General features: G+C 48.7%; 1 protein-coding gene across 1 annotated transcript; it reads left to right on the top strand.

Annotated features, from left to right (window-relative positions):
- The first annotated feature begins 2477 nt into the window (after positions 1–2477).
- LOC112809900 (somatomedin-B and thrombospondin type-1 domain-containing protein-like) lies at positions 2478–19820 on the top strand. The gene is made up of 5 exons (XM_025853299.1): positions 2478–2721; positions 11790–11963; positions 14702–14780; positions 16073–16261; positions 19727–19820. Exons 1-5 carry the CDS (start codon positions 2478–2480, stop codon positions 19818–19820), a joined length of 780 nt encoding a protein of 259 aa, XP_025709084.1.
- The last annotated feature ends 1355 nt before the right edge of the window (positions 19821–21175 follow it).

The raw sequence follows: 21175 nt of genomic DNA, 5'->3' as shown, positions 1-21175 counted from the left end.
GCCCCGCATCGAGCCCCGCATCGAGCCCCGCATCGAGCCCCGCATCGGGCTCCCTGCTCCGTGGGAAGCCTGCTTCTCCTTCTCCCACTCCCCCTGCTTGTGTTCCCTCTCCCACTGTGTCTCTCTGTCAAATAAATAAATAAAACAGACTTTATTAAGGGGGCGACTGGGTGGCTCAGTCGGTTAAGTAACCAACTCTTGCTTTTGGCTCAGGTCATGATCTCAGGGTTGTGAGATGGAGCCCTGCATCTGCACTGGGCTCCACACTCAGCAGGAGTCTGCTTCTCTCCCTCTCTCTCTCCTTCTGCCCTTCCCCTTGCTCACGCTCTTTCTCTCTCAAATAAAAAAATAGCCTTTATTTGTTAGAGCAGTTTTAGGTTCACAGTAAAATTGAACAGAAAGCACAGAGAGTTCCCATATAGTCCCTGCTCACCCCCCCAAAGTCAGCATCCCCTACTATCAACATCTCCCACCAAAGTGGTACGTTTGTTACAGTCATGAACCTACATGGACACATCATTATCACCTAAAGTCTGTAGTTTATATCATGGTTCACTCTTGGTGTTAACAGTACATTCTATGGGTTTTGACAGTGAATAATGGCATGTGTCCACTGTTAGAGTATCGTACAGAATAGTTTTACTGCTCTAAAGATCCTTCACCCCTCCTTTTCCCCAACACTGACAACCTCTGATATATTTACTGTCTCCATGGTTTTGACTTTTCCAAAATGTCATATAGTTGGAACCATACAGTATGTAGCCTGTCAGATTGGCTTCCTTTACTTAGTAACACGCCTTTAAGTTTCCTCCATGTCTTTTCATGGCCTGATAGCTCATTTCTTTTTAGTGCTGAATAACATTCCATTGTCTGGATCTACCACAGCTTATTTAACCCTTCACCTACTGAAGGACATCTTGGTTGCTTCCAGTTTTGGCAATTATGAATAAAGCTGCTATAAACATCCATGTGAAACTTTTTGAATGGACACACACTTTCAATTCATTCGGATAAATAACTCATTTGGGTAAATACCAGGGAGCACAATTACTGGATCATGTGCTGAGACTATATTTAGTTTTGTAAGAAACTGCTAACCTGTCTTCCAAAGTGGCTGTGCCATTTTGCCTTCCCACCAGCAATGTATGAGAATTCCTGTGGCACCACATCCTTGTCAGCATTTGGTGTTGTCAGTGTTTTGAATTTTAGTCATCCTGATACGTGCATAATGGTATCTCGTTGTTTTAATCTGCAATTTCCTAATGCAGTTTCCAATTTCCTCACATAATGTTGAGCCTCTTTTCATATGCTCATTTGCAATCCAAATATCTTCTTCTGTGGGGGTGTCTATTTCAATCTTTTGCCCATTTTTATTCTTTTTTTCCCCCAGTTTATTTATTTTAAGTAATCTCTACAACCAACTTGGGGCTTGAACTCATGACCCTGAGATTAAGGGTCACATGTTCTACAGAATGAGCCGGCCAGATGCCCCTTGTCCATTGTTGTTTTTTTATTTTTTTATTTTTTTAAAGATTTTATTTATTTATTTGAGACAGAGAGAAGGGGGAGGGAGAGAGAGAGAGAGAGAGAGAGAGCGCACATGAGAGGGGGGAGGGTCAGAGGGAGAAGCAGACTCCCCGCCGAGCAGGGAGCCGGATGCGAGACTCAATCCAGGGACTCCAGGATCATGACCCGAGCCGAAGGCAGCCGCTTAACCAACTGAGCCACCCAGGCGCCCCATTGTTGTTTTTTTATTCCTGGTGTTGGGTTTTAAGAATTCTTTGTCAATTTCAGATAATACTTCTTTATCAGATGTGTCTTTTGCAATTTTCTTCTCTTAGTCTATGGCTTGTCTTCTCATCATCTTGAGTGATACAGTTTTTTAAAAAGCAAACAAACTACTTTAAGTTTTAAAAGTGAGTCTATTCAAAGAAAAATATTCAGCAAATAATGATCAAGGTGTTAGGGATATAGCAAAAAATGAAGGCATATCCAAGGGACATGTTTGGACAATACTGATGATGCACCTAGAACCTGGTACACACCTTGGCTCCCAGGCTCCTTTCCTGGCAATTATTCTTGCTATTGCTATTTTAATAATATTGGCAGCTTTTGCTGGTATTATTGCTATTATAATTATGGTTAGTGGCTATTCCTGTTATAACAACATGCAGTCCTATTGTGATCTATCATAGTACACTGCTTTGATGAACCTCTGTATTTCCTCTGTCTCCCTGGAACCTGGGGGCAGTGGGGCACCCTGCAAAGTTGTTGCAGTCATTATTACTGTCATCTTGGTTCCGCTAGCTGTGCGAAGTTTGGATAGGACGAATGGGGGGCGGTGGATTGCAGCTCCGTGACAGGTAGCAGGTGGGTCTGGGGAGGGGTCCGGCCGGTAGCCTCCGCCCCAGCACTGGGCGGGCCAGGTAGGGTCGGTCCCCGTCGGCATCCGTCCGGTCCCCAGCCTGAGCCCGGCCATGGCCTTGCGCAGCGCCGCGCGGATCCTGCCCCTGGCGCTTGCCCTGGCGGTGGTGGTCGAGGTGTCCTGGGGCCGGAGGCCGTCGGGCGTGCTATGGTCTGGGCAGGGCTGCGCCGCACTGGGCCGCTGCTGTCCGGGCCGTGATCCGACCTGCGTCGCCCGCGGGCCCCCGCGCTGCTTCTGCGACCAGGCGTGTGACGCGGTGCGGGACTGTTCCCCGGGCTACGCGCGGGTCAGCCCAGGTGCTCTCCCGGCGCAGGAGGAGGGGAGCGCTGGGCGCGGGGGGGCCGAGAGTCTGGGGGCGCGGCGGAGGAAGGAAGGAAGCCTCCCACCGAGGGGTTCTGGGCCTGCAGGGGCGCGCGAGCAAGTGGGGGGGGGTCTCGTGCGCGCAGGACACGGGGGAGAAGAGTGGGCTGTGGAGGTGCGGGCAGACAAAGATGCGTGGGTCGTGGACAGCGGCGCGCGAGTCTCGGGGGGCAGAATGGAGAAGGAAGCGTGGAGAGCTGAGGGCTGTTTGGGAGGAGGGGCACGAGGACTGCGCTCAGGTCTAAGAGGGCGGCAAGAGGATGGGGGGCTCGAGGAAGGAGGGCGCTTGCTGAGCACGGGTGCGGGGTGCAGGGCACCGAACGGACATGGGCACGTGGGGGCACAGAGGGGTGCGAGAGAAGAGGGGGCGCACTCTGTAAGGAGGGCGCCTGGGGCGCGAAGGGAGTAGGAGGGAGGAGGGTACGCAGGCGGTCAGAGGCGCTGGGGACGCTTCGCTTCGAGGGGTGGGAGGGAGGAGAGGGCGCTTGGCTTGGCATAGGGTGGCCAGATTTAGCAAATAAAAATACAGGATGCCCAGTTAGACTCAAATTTCAGTAAGTAATATTTTTTAGTCTAAATATATCCTAAACATTGCATGGGCCATACCTATGTTAAAAATTGATTGCTTGGGGTGCCTGGGTGAGTTAGTCAGTTAAGTGTTTGCCTTTGGCTCAGGTCATGACCCTGGAATCCCCGGTTGGAGCCCGGCCTACGCTCGCCGCTCAGCCAGGCGTCTGCTTCTCTCTCTCCCTCTGCCCGTCACCCGGCTTGAGTTCCCGCTCTTTCTCTTTCACTCTCTCACTCTCAAATAAATAAATAAATAAAATCTTTAAAAATTTTCTTCAAAAAAATTGATTGCTTTTCTGAAATTCGAATCTATCTGGACGTCCTGTATTTTACCTGGCAAATGGCTGGGGCAAGGATAGGGGGCCCAGGAGGGGTGTCCCACTGACTGAGCCAGCCAGGTGCCCAAGGGGCTGCTTTTGAGTCTGTGAGTGGAAGGGCTCTACCCTTTTTATATTCCAGAAGTAAATTTTTCACGTCCACTGGGGACAAAAATCTAAATCGTGGAACCCTGTAAAGTGGATGTGATCCAACTTTCCTTTGTCAGGGAGAAAAATGAATGAACTCTTCTACCTGAGGCATCTGGGGCTTCCTTCAGGAATTTAGATTTAAAAGAGGACAATTTTTAAAAATCCAAAATTGAAGGGACCTAATATTTATTGATCACCTACCTACCTACTCTGTGCCCATGGGCTGCACTGGGTGTCCCATCAAATCAGACTACTTTCTCCCAGCACGCTGGGGTTCAGCAGGGGAGAAAAGCATAGCTCAGAGGAGAGGGTTTTGGCCAGCCAAGGTGATCCGGCAGGGTTTTTTTTTTTAAATATTTTATTTATTTATTAGAGAGCAAGCAAGAGAGAAACAGCATGAGAGGGGAGAGAGCCAGAGGGAGAAGCAGGCTCCCCACTGAGCAGGGAGCCTGATGTGGGACTCGATCCCAGGACTCCGGGATCACGACCCGAGCCAAAGGCAGTCACTTAACCAACTGAGCCACCCAGGCACCCGATCCAGCACGTTTTGGATCTGGATCTGATCCTATGTCTTCTAGCGCCTAATGCTAGCTTCCCACAAGTTTGAATGGCTAATGGTGGACATTCAGGCAACAGGGAGAGGAAAAAATAATTTGGGGTATGGTGTAATCCTAAATCACAGCAAATGAGGCTCCTCTAGATTAAATTTGCTGAAGGACTATTTTGGACCAGCTTTTGTCCTCGTCTACTTCCTGTACAGAGAGCGCGTGCAGCCCTGGGGTCATTCAGAGTTTGGGTCTGACATCCCTGGTATCCCTGTTCCCATAGGGGCTCCGCTGCCGCAGCCCAGGAGTGGGGGCCCCAGGAAGAGGACCGAGCAGAGGGATCAGTGCCCCTTTTCCACAGTCTGACCCACACCCACAGAATCACACGATGTTATCAGCTCTCCAGCGTTTTCCTTTGCAGAAAGAGCTTGGGCTCAGGGGCCCAGGAACCTCAAAAGTTTGCCTTCCTCTTTGTTTTGCTCCTTTGGGAAAGCAGCAAAAAGACAGGAGGTCTAGGACCTGCCCTTGTGTCTGGGCCTGGGCGGAGTCAAGGGCTTGTGAATGGACCAGGGAAGTTCACTCCTCCCCCCCGGCCCCGCCCCCGGGAGCAGGGCAGGAGGGGTCGTGGGGACCCGTCAGGAGGCGCGAGATGGGGAGGAGAGAAGAGTGTATGTGTTTTCCTTCCCCTTCTTCTTCCCCCTCCTCCTCCTTCTTCTCCTTCTCTCCCCCCGCTTCCTCCTTCTTCTTTTTAAAGATTTTATTTATTTATTTGAGAGACAGGTGGGGGGAGCAGAGGGGGAGGGACAAACAGTCTCCGCGCTGATCATGGTGCCCAACGCAGGGCTGGATCCCACGACCCCAAGATCATGACCTGAGCTGAAATCAAGGGTTGGATGCTTAACTGACTGAGCCACCCAGGCGCCCTGAGTGTATGTTTATTCATGAGACATTTAGGGGTTAAAATTTACTGACTTCAGGGCGCCTGGGTGGCTCTGTCAGTTGGGCGGCTGCCTTCGGCTCAGGTCATGATCCCAGTGTCCTGGGATCGAGTCTTGCGTCAGGGAACCTGCTTCTCCCTCCCCTCCCTGCTCATGCTCGCTCTCGCTATCTTTGTCACTATCTCTGTCTCTCTCAAATAAATAAAATCTTTAAAAAAATTAAATAAATAAAATGTACTGACTTCAGTAATTGATTATGGCAGGCAGAGATGTTGAGGATGACTAAGACCCCCCTAACATTTACTGAGTAAATACCAAGTGCCAGGGAGGTACTGTTGTAAGTGCTTTAAATAAATGGTCTCCTTTAAGCCTCATAACTGTCTTATGGAATAGATGGTATTGTTGAGTCCATTTTACAGATGAAGAACAGAGGCACAGAGAGGTAGTGCCCTGGTCTGAGTTGCACAGCTATTAAGCAGCAGATCTGGGATTGGGGCCCCAGCAGTCTGGCTCCAGACCACAGTATTATATGTGTGCTTGGCCGTATAGGTGAAAGAGGAGCCCTTGACATTTCCCACATCCAGTTCAGTGCAATAGGTGGCCACCTGCTGTGTGCCCAGCCCAGCTAGAAGCAGTCGGCGCTAGAAAGATGGCGCTCTGCTTCCCCTCCAGTGTACGGTCTATTTTTGGGAGACAGGGTGGCTATGAAAGAAATAAAGAATTTCATTCAGAGCAAGAGGAGACTTAGCAATGATTGGTGAGGATGGGGTGAAGGCAGGGAGAGTGGGGCTGAAGCTATTGGTAAGGCCTTGAAGGATAGCTTCAAGTTTTCCACATTCTTTACCAAATGTGTTCATGTATTTTATACTCTTTAATTCTCCCTTCAGCCCTGTAAGGATCAATGTCCTCATTGTACTAATCAATTCTCTTAGGGTTGTGGCACAGTTCATATTGACGTAAATGAACAAGGGGGTTTGTTGGCTCGGGTAACTGAAAAACAGTCAATGGATTTTGACTTCAGGTATAGCTGGATCCAATGACTCCAAGGATGTCATCAGGATTCTATATAGCTCTTTCCACTTTACAGCTCTTCTTGGGTTAGCTTCATTTTCAGGCATACTGTCACCAAGTGGTGGCAAAGATAGTACCCAGTAGCTCCAAACTGGTATACCTACTGAAATGAGAGCATTCTTTTCCCAGTTGTTTCAGCCAAAAAACCCAAGGGATGGTTCTGTTAGGCCCCATCGGGTCACATGCTCATCCCTGATCCAATCAGTCACTGAGCTAGGGAGAAGGAATGTGCCGTTGGCCATGTCTGGGTCACATATCCATCCTAGGAACGAGAGAGTGAAGTCAGCCCTATTCAGACCTTGGGGACGGAGAGTGGGGAGGGTTGGTTCCTCAAAAGAAAACTTGAGTTGGTTTTACCAGAAATTGAGGGTAGGGAGGCTGGGAGGGTAGAAATGACAGCGGGGCAAAACTGAGCTGTGGGAGACGGTGCATTTCAGAAGACCCAAAGTGAAAGCGTGCTGAGCTATTAAATGGGAGGAGGAGGGAGGGAGTGACTGCAGATGTGCTGTAGGAACACTTAAGACTTTTAGCAACTAGGCTTGGGGATCTCTCTGATCCACTATCAAAAAAAAAGACGTTTTGTGAACCACCTCAATAGGAGACAGGAAATACCAAAGGATTTCAGGCAACAGGCTAGAGTTAGAACTGCATTCCAGAAAAGTCTTTTTGGGGGGCAGTGAGAAAGATGGACAGTCAGGGGGCTGGGCAATGAGGTTCAGAGAAGAAGGTGGAGTTTGGATCATCCAGAAAGGCATTTCCTCAGGAGTTGGGGCTGTCGGAGTAGGGGCAGGGGGTCCAAGGGGACTGTGGGAATTTCAGTGTGGCTCCAGCAGGCTCAGATGGCATGATGTTATCCGGATCTGCAGGGCTGGGTGAGCAACCTTAAACCACCCCCACCCCTCTTTTTAAGCTACACTGATAAGCTAGAATTTCTCCTTTACTCAGAAGAGGGTGATGGCCTTTGTTTTGAGAAACACTGCCATCTTGTGGCACCTTTTTGCAATGCCAACCTGTGGTCCTATTTCTTTTGTTGTTAAGGCAAAATTTGCTCTGCTCGTTTGTTATTCACTGACGTGAATGTGTGTGCCAGGAACTGTGTGCCAGGAACTGTGCTTGGCGCTGGGATTCAGCAGGGAACAAGGACCTTGCTTCCGGTGGAGCTGACATTCTACTGGAGGAGGCTGATGAAATACAAATAATCACATGAGTGTACTAAGGTCATGACCCTAGGCCTATGGGAAGTGTGATGACATTGCCCTGGGAGTGTCATGTGTGCATGCTCCTTGGTGACTTTACAGATGCCAGCAACATGGAAAGAATATTTGTAAGGTGGTGTCTGCCTAATTTTCTGCAAAATCTTTCACCTGCTTGGCAGGCCCGGCAGGGCAGGGCAGGGGATCTTTGGTGCTTTCCCTGGAACCTGGGTACAGCTGCCAAGCCAGTGCCTGAAGGTGATCTGCAGTCTCCCTGCCAGGTTGTCCAGCCACCCTGTGAGCACTTCCAGTGACACAGTACTCATTTCTTTTTTTTTTTTAAGTGCACAGCAACATTTTTTAAAAAAGATTTTATTTATTTATTTGAGAGAGAGAGAATGAGAGATAGAGAGCACGAGAGGGAAGAGGGTCAGAGGGGGAAGCAGACTCCCTGCTGAGCAGGGATCCCGATGTGGGACTCGATCCCGGGACTCCAGGATCATGACCTGAGCCGAAGGCAGTCGCTTAACCAACTGAGCCACCCAGGTGCCCGGTGACACAGGATTCATTTCTTCTAGCAGCTCCTTCTACTGTAGATGATCCTCTCTTGTCTGGACAACTGCATTAGTGCTCTTGCTGGTCCCCCTGTTTCTGTTCTCACCCCTCTCCAGCAGCCAGAGACATCCTGTTCAAACCTGAAATGGGATCACCTCATCACTCCTCTGGCTCAGAAACTGGCAATGGCTCTTCATGCTTAGAATAAAATCCAAATTCCTTCCAGTAGTCATCAGAGCCCTGGAAGCTATCACTGCTCCTCTCTCTCTGACACCACCTCCTACCACGTTCCTTCTGCATGTTCTGCTCTTGCCACACTGTATTTCTCACTGTCCCTTCGGCATCTAACCTTGACCCTGCCTCAGGGCCTTTGCACTGCCCGTTCCTGCTGCCTGGAACACTTTCCTCCCAGATGCCTACTCAGCCCCCTCCCTTGCCTCCTCAGATGTCCTTTGTCATGGGGGCCATCTGTGGCTCCTCCATCTAAAAGTGTCTAATCACCCCACCACTGCCCCTCTTATTCTGCTTTGTTGTCAGAGCATCAATCACTGCAATGAAATAATATACTGTTTATTGTCTGTTTCCCCCACAGAGCGTCAGCTGTTCAAGGGCAGGGCTTTTTCTGCTTTGCTCCTCTTGTTCCCAGCACCCAGGCCAGTGCTTAGTGCACAGTAGGCCCTAAACAGTTGTTGAATAAATGCATCAAGACCCCCCTGTTGTATTGAGCATTTATAATCTGCTCAGCGCTTCTAATTTGTCATCGCACCAATCCTGTGAGATTGCAGTTTGAATCCCAGTTTGTCTGATGCCAACGTCTTGCCTCGACTCTGATATTCCACACCCTTAAGCTCCACTTGCCTCCCCTGTGAGATGGATTTGACAATAGTGCAAATACATTTGGAGCCAGCGTCCTGGCAAATCACAGATGGTACACCCAGAACAGTTGAAAGGAAGAGAATTTGATGAGGGCTCTATTCACAAAGGTGAGGGCCAGGGTGTGGGAGGAAATGGTCTTCTGGAGCCTGGTGAGAGCAGGAGCTATGGCTGAGGCTCCCCAACCCAGGAACAAGGCTGAGGCAGGGGTGGGGGGGTGCTGGGGGTACACAATAAACACCTCCCTGCTGGTGCACCCCCTCCCCCATTGCCTGAACTCAACTGGCAGCCTCAGGGCCAGGGAGCCTCTGTGATGCACAGGTTTCCTGAGGGCACAGGACAGAGAAGGATCTGGGAGAGCACAACGTTCTAAGATTGTCGTGAGTGATGTGAGGTCAGTATGTGACTTGCTTGGTCCAGCACCAGTGACATGGTGATGTCATTATTATGCGGGTGGTGAAAGTAATCAATGATTGTGAGGTTGTCATACTTTATCCGCCGCTTCCTCCCGCCTTCCTTCTTTCCTTCTTCTGAGCATTTCAACTCTGCTAAGAGTTGAGATCTATGCAAGGAACATGTGGCTTCCTGAGGTGTCAGAAGCAACGCTGTCTGTGTTTGTAACACAATAACCTCATTCCATCAGTTCAAGGATGCACACTTTTTTTCCTCTTCACATTTTCATGTTGCTGAACTGGGGCATGTCTCATAGCTGATGAGTGTTTTCAGGAGGACAGACTTCCTCTTTCTTGTTCACCACTGTGTTTCCAGCACCCAGGACAGTGCCTGGCTCACAACAGACCCTTGGTAAATAATCTGTGGAGCGAGTGAATGAATTCTTATTGTAGTAGCTGCCTTGTGTGTGCATGAGTGTGTGTGTGTGTGTGTGTGTGTGTGTGTGTGTGTGTGTGTGTCACTGTTGGCTTGCTGGCACATCTGTAGAAATTCTCTTCCTGGTGAAGTCCTCAGATCCTGTGTTTTGGCTTGATGGCCTTCTCTGTCTGGCTTGGTCCAGTCCTGATCTGGGACTATGGACTTGGATGAAGATGCTGATGGTCCTGGGGGGCTCCATCATCAGAAAATACCTCCCCACTAGGCCCCCAACTGTGGTAGGCACATGAGCATCTCAAGGACATTGACACCCAGCGCCTTCCTTCTTCTAGTGTGATGAGCTATTTCAGACATACTGCAATGTGAGAATAATATAACAAACCCTCATGAAAAGCTAAGAAGCAAACTTTGATGAAGGCCACTGGTACTTCTGCGTTCCCCTCCCCCACCCCCTGTAGTCCTCCTTCCTTCTCTCAGAGGTAACTACTCTGCTGAATTTGGTATTTACAATTCCCATGCATAGGTATGCATGTGTTTACATACATAAATATATACAATTGATGTGCATATATATGTAGAGAGAGAGAGAGAGAGAGACCGTTCTCATGATTCACAGTAGTTAGGTTCCATGAAATCGCAGCAAACACTCAATGAATACAGAACCATTGCTCCTAGGGGAAATAAGTACACACGGATCTCACATACACTATAATCTTAAATCCTAAAACAACCCATTTTGGTAGATTCTATTTTCTTTGTTTTACAAAAGAAAAAAACAAAGTTCAGATGTGTGAAGTGGCTGGTCCAAAGCCGCCACACTACCAGGGGCCAGAGATTGAGATTCAGACTTGGTTGAACTTGAACTTGGCTGCGGAGCGGAAGCTCCCAGTGCTTCACATGGCCACTTGCAGCCTCCATCCAAGGAGGCAGGTTGGGCCAGTTCGACCTCAGCTGAAAACGTGCACATCGGGTGACTTAACATTTTTGCTGCTCTGTACATGTCTGTGAATAACTGCCAAAGCACCTCAAGTATTGATTTTGGGGGTTACAAATAAATTTTTAGCAAAAGGTGAATAGACAAATGCAGAATCTGTGAATAACAAGGATCAGCCATTTATATTCTCCTATATATGAGACCTGTATGAATTCTTTTTCTTTTTTCAGGTTTTATTTATTTAATTGACAGAGAGAGACACAGCGAGAGAGGGAACATAAGCAGGGGGAGTGGGAGAGGGAGAAGCAAGCTTCCCGCTGAGCAGGGAGCCCGATGCGGGGCTTGATCCCAGGAGCCTGGGGTCACGACCTGAGCCGAAGGCAGACGCTTAACGACTGAGACACCCAGGTGCCCCAAGACCTGTATGGATTCTTAAACACTATACAGCACTGTTTTGCAGGTTCTAAAACTGTATGTGAATACTCTCACACCAGAGATAGCTTCTGCAAGGGGCTTCCTTCCACTCCATGTTTTTGGTCGTGTAGCTGTGTTTCATTTCACTGCTGTAGAAGCTCGTGTTTACTGAGCACTTTCTATGTGCCAGGAGCAAATGCTTTATGTTCATAGCTGACTGAATCCTCAAGGCCACCCAATCAGATGAATACTGTTCTTATTCCTGTTTGACGAAGGAAGAAACCGAGGACGGAGAGGTGAAATCGGGTGCTGTTAAGAGCTTAGGAAATGTTTTTTGGAAGAATGAATGATGGAAACAACCCAAATGATCTCCAGTAGGATGATGGGTAAATAAAACATGGAATTTGAAGTTTACTTAGACGTATAAACAGTTGTCATAGAGAAAAATTCAAGCAAGGCATGGACTCAGGTTTGCAAGAGTTCTAGCGCTCATGTGGTATTTTGGGGGGTCTGGCTTGTGAGGAAGGCCTGGCGGCTGGTCCGCCAAATTCCATAGAGGTGACCTTGGAGACACCCCCCCCCACCGCCCTCTCTTCCAGGGGTCTCTTGTTTGTGGTAGAGTGGAATGGCTGGAGTTGCTGTGTCAAGCCCTGCCAGATCTCCTATCGCATCTGCCGGAGGCATGTCCTGCGGGAGCCAAGGAACGGGTGTGCTCCCTGCCCCCCACTGGAAGAGCTGGCTGGCTGTGTGGATTACTGCGGCCGCCAGAGAGTGGAGTGCCAACAGTCTTTAAGTGAGTTGGAGTGGCCCCTAGGGGTGGGGCAGCTGTCCGTGGGAACTCCCTGGCTGGACTTGAGAGCCTTCCACGAGTGTGGGGTCCGAGTTTAGGGTAGGATTTTATCTTCCTTTACCTTGATTTGCCCTCTTCACCTTATGAATGAGGTAAGAAACTCTGACTTCCTGTGGGCATCTCCTATCTTTTTTCTACTCATCTTCCCGTGTGAATCAGTCAGGACTTAGTTTGTATGCAGGTGGTAGGAAACCCATGTTAAATTGACCTGAGCAAGACTGTGTGGTTCATGTAAACACAATTCTAAGGGCTGCATTCAGGCATGGCTGGATCCAGGGACTCAAGCAATGGTCCCAGGAATCTCTCTCCATCTCTCAGCTGTTTTCCTCCAGCTGGCCTCATTCTCAGGCAGCCTTTCCCCCTGTAATGGTCTTTGATAGCACCCGTCTTGCCTCCAACTAGACCAGCAGCTGAAAAAAAAAAAAGGTCCTTTCCCATAGTTTTAGCCAATGTCCTAGGATGAAGTCTCATTGGCTTGACCTGGGTCACATATCCACTGCTAAACCAATCAGTAAGGCTAGAGCGATGGACTATTCTGATTGGCCAACCCAAGATGTGTGCTCCCTTTGCAGCTGGGGGTGTGGTCAACCCCACCTGAATGGGGATAGGGAGAGGTGTTTTCCAAAGGATAACTGGGGAGAATGGATGCAAGGCAGGCAGAACTGTAGATGTGGGCTGCATCATACACCCAACAAAGAGCTTTTACAGAGCACTACAGAAATAGATGATGCCCATTATACAGAAGAAATCGACCAAGACATTGGAAGTTGTTTTTCTGAGGTGGTAGAAGAGCAGGCAGCAGGGCTAAATGGTCCCCTTCCAATCTCTTCCCTAACTACAGCCTGGTGGGAGGGGAGGTTGTTCTACAACAAATCTTATATGGTGTCATCCTCCTGCTACCTCCAGTGGCTACCCAGCGCCCTCAGGGCGAAACACAAGCTCCTCATCAGTTCTCTAAGCTCAGTGCTCTGGCTTTTGTCTCCTGGGGCCTCATCTCCTTCCTCCCTCTGCTAAGTTTTAAAGGATCGTTCTGAGTGCTCTGGGGGCAGCTGACTGAAAAGGGCCAGAGGGCAGCAGGGAGCCCAGGGATGACGTGGCTGCAGGAGTGCAGGCGAGGGAGGATGGTGGCTAGACTAGGGTGATGGAAGAGGGAATGGTGGAAATCCTTCTCCCTTTCCCTTGCCACCCACATCTGACCTTGCCTGGCTCATTTCCTGCATAGATGTCAGTTTTCCGGGAAGACCTTTCTGACTGCCCCTAGTAGGTGCCAGGCACTTTGCCACATCGCTTGACTCTGTGAGGCCAGTGTTACTATTCTCATTTTACAGAAGGGGAAACCAAGCCTCAGGGATGCACAAAACTTGCCCAAGAGGCATGGCTCATTGTAAATCACCTTATTTAGCTCTGACCATAACTCTACGAATACGTACTAATATTATCCCCATTTTGCTGATGAGGAGGCTGAGGCTCAGAAAGGTGTAGTGACTTGACCAGGATCACTCAGCTGTAAGAAGGAGAGCTGGAACCTGGGCTTCTCTGGACTCTCCTCACTGTAGGCCCTGCACCAAAAGAAGCACTATGCATGCTGGAAGAGAGGAGGGAAGGGAAATTGTGTATTAAGTGTGTTATGGCAAAGACCAAACCCAGTCTCTCTGGCAGCAGCAGGGAGAGGGGCCTGGGATCCCTGGTGTGGCCCTTGTCTAGGTCACAAGCATTAATTCAATACCGCATCTTTGATTCAGCTCCATCACTCAGGGAATGGGGAGAGGTAGGGATGTCCTTTGGCTTCTTTATTTTCCTGAGGAATCTCTACCCCCTTTGGACTGACTCCTTGTTCTCCTCCTCTTTGTTCTCTGTCTGGTCCAGGAAGGAAGAGACTTGGAAGCTGGCTCAACAAAATACTTCTTTAATTCATTCATCCATACATCCGTCCACCTTTTGGTCCATCTGTTTCTTGTATTGGTTCATCTATCCATCCACCTGTCATCTCTCCATCCATCCTACTTTCCAGTCATCAGCTCTTCTACCAATCATCTGTCTCTGCTTTTCGTCTTTCTCTCTTTCTTTCTTTCTTTCTTTCTTCTTTCTTTCTTTCTTTCTTTCTTTTTCTTTCATCCATTCACTCAGCTATGAACTTTTATCTACTCTTTTTTATTCACTTATTCTTTCATCAAAATCATTCATTTGAGGGGCGCCTGGATGGCTCAGTCGGTTGAGCATTTGACTTTTGATTTCAGTTCAGGTCATGATCTCTGGTCATAAGATTGAGCCCCAAGTTGGGTTCTGCACTCAGCAGGAAGTCTGCTTGAGGATTCTCTCCCTCTCCCTCTGTCCCTCCCTTGCCCATGCGCATGTGCTCTCTTTCTCTCTCTGAAATAAATAAATAAATAAATAATAAAATCTTTAAAAAAAATAAATCATTCACTTGAAAAACTTTTATTGAGACCCACTATGCAACCTACTGTGCTAGGCCCTGAGTGGCAGAGATGGATCTGACCCTGCCTCCAGCATCACATAAAGGGTACTATTGGGGACCACTTACCCAGGTGCAAGATCCCACAGTCTCCTTTGGGCTGCCACGTAAAGAGCTCGAACATCAGCAGGACCTAACCCTGTTTCTTGTGTTGTCATAGTCTGGGGGATGCTGGGCCACCTAATTTTGTTTTCTCCTTGGTCCACAGTCCCTGCTCTGATAACCACAGGCAGCTACGGGAACAAGCGGAAAAAGCGAGGTGTCCCCAAGGAGCAGGAGACAGTAGGGTAAGTTAATGCAAATGAACCCAAGTCAAGCTAAATTTGTGAACGTTTTCCCTTGGATTAAACTGCCATCATTTCTCTCTCTCTCTTGCTTTGATGGCATCAGTATCTCCCCATTTCTTGTTCTGTTACCTTTGTAAGCTCATTAACATGGATTTTGAAGTCCTTAATAACTGGTCTCCATTCAACTTCATTCATTCATTCACTCATTCCTTCACTCAATGTTTATTGGATGCCCATTATATGACAGGTACTGGGCTAGGCCTTGGGGCTACAGCAAAGAACAAGAAAAGACAGAAATACTTGTAGGGTATTCATAGGGTGAGGGCAAGAAGTCTCCAAATAAACCACCAAAAGGTGGAGCGAAAGTGTGCTGGGAAGACAAACGTTCCAATTTCCACAGGCTTCTGGTGAGGGACAGATTCCGCCGGGGTTCTGGGGCAGCTCAGAGAGGAAGGGGCTGAGCGCAGCTCTGGCTTGTCTTGGCAAACGGTCTACTCCTCAGGCCCCCAAGAGGCTGCAGCCACCAGGGGGCAGCAGCCCCACACCGAGTCTCCCCGGAGTCCTTGACCGGCGGCGTCTCTTCCGGCAGGATGGGGGCGGGGGTGGCGTTGACTGCTAATTGTAGAGAAAGTTGGGTAGAAGTAAAATCGTAATTGGCTCTTATTTCAGATCCTCCGGAATGTGGAACTGCCCTTTTAAATACTTCTCACGACACATCTTTTCTATAAAATCGGATCTGTTATAAAATGCCGCGGCGCGTTTCGGAGTGTCACTTTGGGCTTTTTTGGGTTTGGGTGGTTCCATTTTAGGCACCACCACTTAGTAGCTGTGTGACTCTAGGCAACTTCTCTCTCTGATGCTTAGGTTTCCTAATCTGTAAAGTGGGGCAACACCTACCTCTCCGGGTTTCTGTATTAAATGGTTCATTCAGCGCATTTTTATGGAGCAGAATACTATTCTAGGAGCTGGACACAACCGTGACCAGAACAAACAGGAGTTCCGGTCCTCCTGGGGCTGGCGTGAGACTGGGACACAGACTGAGAAATAAACCACACAGTCTTTTGGATGGGATGCTTAGACGGGGCTTGACGCATGGAAGTCCTCATGATGTTAAAGAGTTGAGCCGAGCCTCTTGTCGCATGTGACCTGTTGGTGAAGAGTGGGCTGCCCAAAAGGTTTCTATTCTCAGGCAGAAATTGTACCAAGCTGGGCCTACAGAAGGCTAGGTACCCAGTAGGTGCTCCATAAATGCTCACAGGTGCTTGGGGTGGTGTCTCCCTGTGTGGCTGCAGGTACGGCGTTCAGTTCCTGCTGGGGCCCGTTCCAGAGAGCCGCCGGGAGAGCCGCCGGCAGGTGAGGGCGCCCCACGCCCAGTGGACAAGGTATCTGACCCAGGGCCACATGGTTTGTGTGAGGTGTGAGTGGCCTGCCCCGGACGCCAGGAACCAGCGCTGCTACGGGGATGTCGGCGGGGCCGGAGGGTAAGCAGTAGATCTCGGGCCTGGGGAACTGTGACTGTAGAGCCTGGGACTTCTCTGTTGCCCGAGAGACAAAGATGCTGTAGGAGTGAGATGTTGATTCCTGGCTGGGGTGGGTCCCGCTCTGAGCTCCAATGTCTTCAACTGAAAATGCAGCTAATAAGAGGGCCTAAGGGGGAAGGTTAAGCAAAATTGTGCACATTGAAGAGATCACATAGTTGCTGACACCCAGAAAGCACTCATGGAAAAGGGAGCTGGTGTTATTACTGAATCCTGCCGAGTCCCTTAAAAGCCTGCTTTGGCTACCCTCACTTTATAGGTAGGAGAACCAAGGCTCAGAAAGGCAGTGTGACTTAGTCAAGATCACACAGCACGATTTGACCCAGATTTGGCTTATATCAGCTTTTTAGACTGCCTCCCTCAAGGACAGGTGTCTCAGAAAATACTTAATAAACTAATTATCATGGTAGCTAACATTTATTGAGGGCTTACTATGTGTTAAGCATTATTCTAAGCTCCTTTTTAAAATTTTTTAAAAGATTTTATTTATTTATTTGATAGGGAGAGAGATAGTGAGAGAGAGAGAGAGAGAGTGAGCACAAGCAGGGGCAGCGGCAGGCAGAGGGAGAGGGAGAAGCAGGCTTCCCGCTGAGCAAGGACCCCCCCAACGCGGGGCTTGATCCCAGGACCCTGGGATCATGACCTGAGCTGAAGGCAGACGCTTAACCGACTGATCCACCCAGGTTCGCCCTAAACTCCTTTTTAAAAATTCATTCATTCGGTAAATATTTGTTGAGCACTTACTATTGAGCACGTGCCAGGCAATGTTTTAGGTGCTGGGGAGACACAACGAACAAAGCAGATGTGGTCCCTGCTCTTATGGAAACAACATTCTGCTGTGTGGAGACAGACATTAGGCAAGTAAATCTGTAATTTGTCAGATGCGAGATAAGTGTTAGGGAAGAAAGCAAACTCGGGGAGGGGGTTTGTTATTTTTCAAGGAAAGTGGCACTAAGGAGGTGACATCGGAACAGGAATCTGAAGGAAATGAGGGGGCGGCCATATGGATAATTAGGGGAAGGATATTCCAGGCAGAAGGAACAGCAAGTGCAAATGCCCTGAGGTGAGAGTGTGCCACCATTGTGACCAGAGTGGAGTGAACGGGGGGGAGTGTGGAAGGAAGTGGAGTGGCATCATTAACACACGTGATGCCATTGAAACATTCCAAGAACTCGTCAGGGACCCTGAGGATCCTCCTTCCAGGTGGGGAAGTGGAGATGCGAAGAGGTGTCCAGGGTCATACACTCAGCAAGTGGCAGAAGCGGGATTTGGACCTGCATTGATCAGATCCCTGAGCCAAGCTCTGGAGACTAGACTGTTTCTCACTGCCCGTGCTTTCCCAGCACAGGGGTTATTATCCAAGAGCTCTCTTCTGGGGTCTGTCCAGGGATTTATTCTCACATTTGCAAGGCTATTAATTTCCTTCCTTTTAAAAGTGAGCAGCCCTGCTCACTGCAAACCTAAAGCAGGGAATGCCAATGCCAGATGGGGTTCTTGGGACAGATGTGTCTGAACAAGAGGCATTGGGCCTGCACAGATCTGGGTTCAAGGCCCACCTTTGGCCCTTACTAGCTGTGTGGCTCTGGGCGAGCCCGCCTCCTGACCCTGACAGGCTCCACCACTCGGACTGTTGGAAGGATCTGGAGCTCTTTGCACAGCACCTGGCCCCTCGTAGATGCTTAGTAGTGGAAGCTGCTATTGTTACATCTAACCTATAACATGGGTATAATAATAAGTACTTTGTGAAAATGAGGTGTAACAGATGTGAGGACCCTGGCTCAGAGTGGGTATGCAACAAACAGACGGCAGTCAATATTATTACATTCTAGGGAGGCCCTCTCTGCCCACCCCCTCCAGCTTCTCTCCCACTTACCTGTCTCAGACCCCAAATTTTCCCATCACAGATTTGTTCTTCGGCTTAGATGCTCACCAGTTAGAGCCTCAGTTTATATCCATCCGTTTTTGGATAAGCCTTTCTAGCCCTAAAACTCTGATGAGTCTCCGATTTCTCTTTTGGATGCAAATAGTTCAGGATAAGGAGCATGGCACTTTGGTGAGGCTGACATGGGGGTCACGGGAACCCCTGCCCCAGGGATGGGTGGCCTGGAAGGCAGAGCCAAGGCTGTGCCAGAGAGAGGCATCTCTCCCCGCCCCCACCCTGCCTGGGGCCAGGCTCACAGAACAGGTGATGGAAGGTCTGACTGGGGCATGAGCTCACCAGGCAGGACTGGGCAGGAGGGGGATCAAAGCGAGGATGGAGACAAGCTGTCAGCCAGATTCTTTCCGTGGGTGGCTGGGGAGGGCGGGCATGCAAAGGGCACGGGCCTGGGGAGGGATTAGCCTGTCAGTTGGGGATTTCAGGAGGGTTTATTTAGCCTGAGAAGTGTCTGTGAGTTTGGGACAAGCACAAGGGACACCTGCTATAGTCATGCACCTACTGTGTGCTGGGTGCCAAGCAGGTGCTTTATATGTGAGATCTCATTCAGACCTCACAAGCCCTTTTGAGACAAGGGGCATTAATGCCATTTTATGTAACGAGGATGACAAAAATAATGGTAACTTAAATACTATCATTTGTGAAGTGCCTATTATGTGCCAAGCACTGTGCTTAGACGGGTAGAACAGTGCCTGGCGTGTAATAGGCACTCAGTCACTCAGTGTTTGCTATTATTGTTAGTTATTATGTTGCATTTTTTTTAAAGGTTTGAATTATATCTACAGAGAATTGGCTAAAGGAATGCTCCTTGTAGCATTCGATCGTTTGTTCCTGTTGCCGAAATGGTTCGCTGTCACATCCTGATCGTTTTCATTTTCTCTGCACAAAGCAATTCATAGAGCCCTCCCGATACTTCAGAGAAGTGAAGAATATGGATATCTCTGTTTTCCACTGAAGACATGGAGGCTCCTAGGAGCTGGGTCACGCACATCCTTGATTCTAGAGTCTGTGTTCTTAATCACGTCCACCGTGTTGCCTTCCAGCAGGAGGAGAAGGGGATGCAGGGAATAAGCAAATTGCCCAGTTTGCCCAGCAAGGATGTGACAGTGTCATCTCACCAGACATTAAGAGCTGGGTCTGGATTGCCCTTTGTGGCCTCTGGGGTCGTGCTCCACAGCCAGCTCGGGGCCAACTTCTCTATCAGGCTGCAGTGCCCGCACACTTTTAGGGGCCATGAAAATGATTTAATTTTAACTTCTTTTAAAATCAGAAGAAAAAAGATTTGTAACCATAATAATGATAATGAAGATCTAATTATAAATCCAGCTTGGATTATATTTGTCTTTGTACAATACAGCCATAAACTGTGAATTTAAAACCTTCTTTTGCACGGTGGAAAGGGCACACAGAGGCAAACATCCCGGGAGCCCAGGAGAGTCCTAATGCCCCTGAGCCAGCCCCGTGTCTTGCAGGAACCAGCTGTTGCAGTGCCAAGCAGCCGGCCACCCCCCGGTGCCGAGGGACCTGGGAGAGGCTCAGGCAGCTCCAGGACTGTTCCTGCCCTGAGGTCCACAGCCTCATTTTCATCTAGCACCTGCCCGTGACCCCCTACCTGTCCAGATCCCCTCTTTCCAAAGCCTCCCTGGCTGGCAGGGAAACCCTCAGGGCTTGGGATCCCATAGGATGAGGGAGTAGGGAGAAGTATGCAAATGTGAGACTGGAGGAACAAGCCTTGTCCTTATGTTGACACTGAAAATAGCTTTATGCTTCCCCTCAGGGCCAGCTGAGTCATAGCCTTCCTGACATCTCCCGCTAGTTCAGGGCCTCCCAAAGTTCATCTTCTAAACATACTCGTGTGGCTTTTACGCTATTCTCCCTACCTGCAGACTCCCCCTGCCTTTTTTTTCTTTTTTTACTCTCCACCCCTACTTTTTTTTTTTTAAGATTTTATTTTTAAGCAGTCTTTACACCCAACACGGGGCTCGAACTCACAACCCCGAGATAAAGGGCCACATGTTCCTCTGCCTGCGTCAGCCAGGCGCCCCCACCTCTACCTCTTTTTACTTAAATAAATTTACTTTAAAAGGAAGCTTACACTTAAATACATGTGTTTAAAGAGGAACTGTTTTATCACAACTAGAAATAAAAATAAATAATAGTAGCCACTTTTTAAAAAGAATCACCATGTGCCAAAGACTGTCCCGACCCTTTATACACATTGACTCATTGGATCCTGACTTAGGTGCAATTATTATCCCCATTTTACATGTGAGGATATTGATATAGAGAGGATAAGCCACTTGTCCAAGGTCACACAGTTAGTGGCAGAGTGGGGGATTTGAACCCAAGAGCAACGTCTCCTGTTAAGATTCCCTGCATGAGTAATACATCAGCTGCATGAGGGCAGGTTTTTTTCTCCTGTTCCCTGCTGTGACCCCCATATTTAGAACCTGCAGTAATGCTCAGTACATATTTGTTGAACAAATAAATGAATGAATGAATAGATGAATGATCAGTTGCCATACTTTGAAGGCAATCAGAAAAATAAGTATAATGGAAACCAAACAAGTCTGGGTAGATCTTTCCTGCCCAAGAACTGAGCATGAAGCCTGCTCTTGTCTCCTTCAAACAAGAAATTAGCATGTATCTGAGAGATGGTAAGGCAGCACTTGAGTCTGACGGAGACTTGTTCTTTGACAAATTGGAAGAATTATAAGGGACTTGAAAGAGGACTGATTTTCTCCATTTGGGAACTGACTGTTATTAATATATTTTTAAACACCTTCATTGAGATAAAATTCACATACCATACCAATCCCTCATTTAAAGTGTGCCATTCGGCCCTTTTCAGTATATTCATAAGGATTGTATAAACATCCAACGGTCTAATTTTAGAACATTTTTTGTCCCCTCCCTAAAAT

This window comes from Callorhinus ursinus, unplaced genomic scaffold, assembly GCF_003265705.2.
Source record: "Callorhinus ursinus isolate GAN/ISIS: 27379988/994484 unplaced genomic scaffold, GSC_fseal_2.0 scaffold53, whole genome shotgun sequence".
NCBI lineage: Eukaryota > Metazoa > Chordata > Mammalia > Carnivora > Otariidae > Callorhinus > Callorhinus ursinus.
Note: the sequence above shows the minus strand (reverse complement) of the source record. Positions and strands in the feature narration are given on the sequence as shown.

Excerpts from the sequence above, each read along its gene's own strand:
- LOC112809900 (XM_025853299.1), top strand. The coding sequence starts at position 2,478 with ATGGCCTTGCGCAGCGCCGCGCGGATCCTGCCCCTGGCGCTTGCCCTG. Across the intron at positions 2,722-11,789 it reads CTACGCGCGGGTCAGCCCAG|AGTGGAATGGCTGGAGTTGC; the intron begins GTGCTCTCCCGG and ends TGTTTGTGGTAG. Across the intron at positions 16,262-19,726 it reads GATGTCGGCGGGGCCGGAGG|GAACCAGCTGTTGCAGTGCC; the intron begins GTAAGCAGTAGA and ends CGTGTCTTGCAG.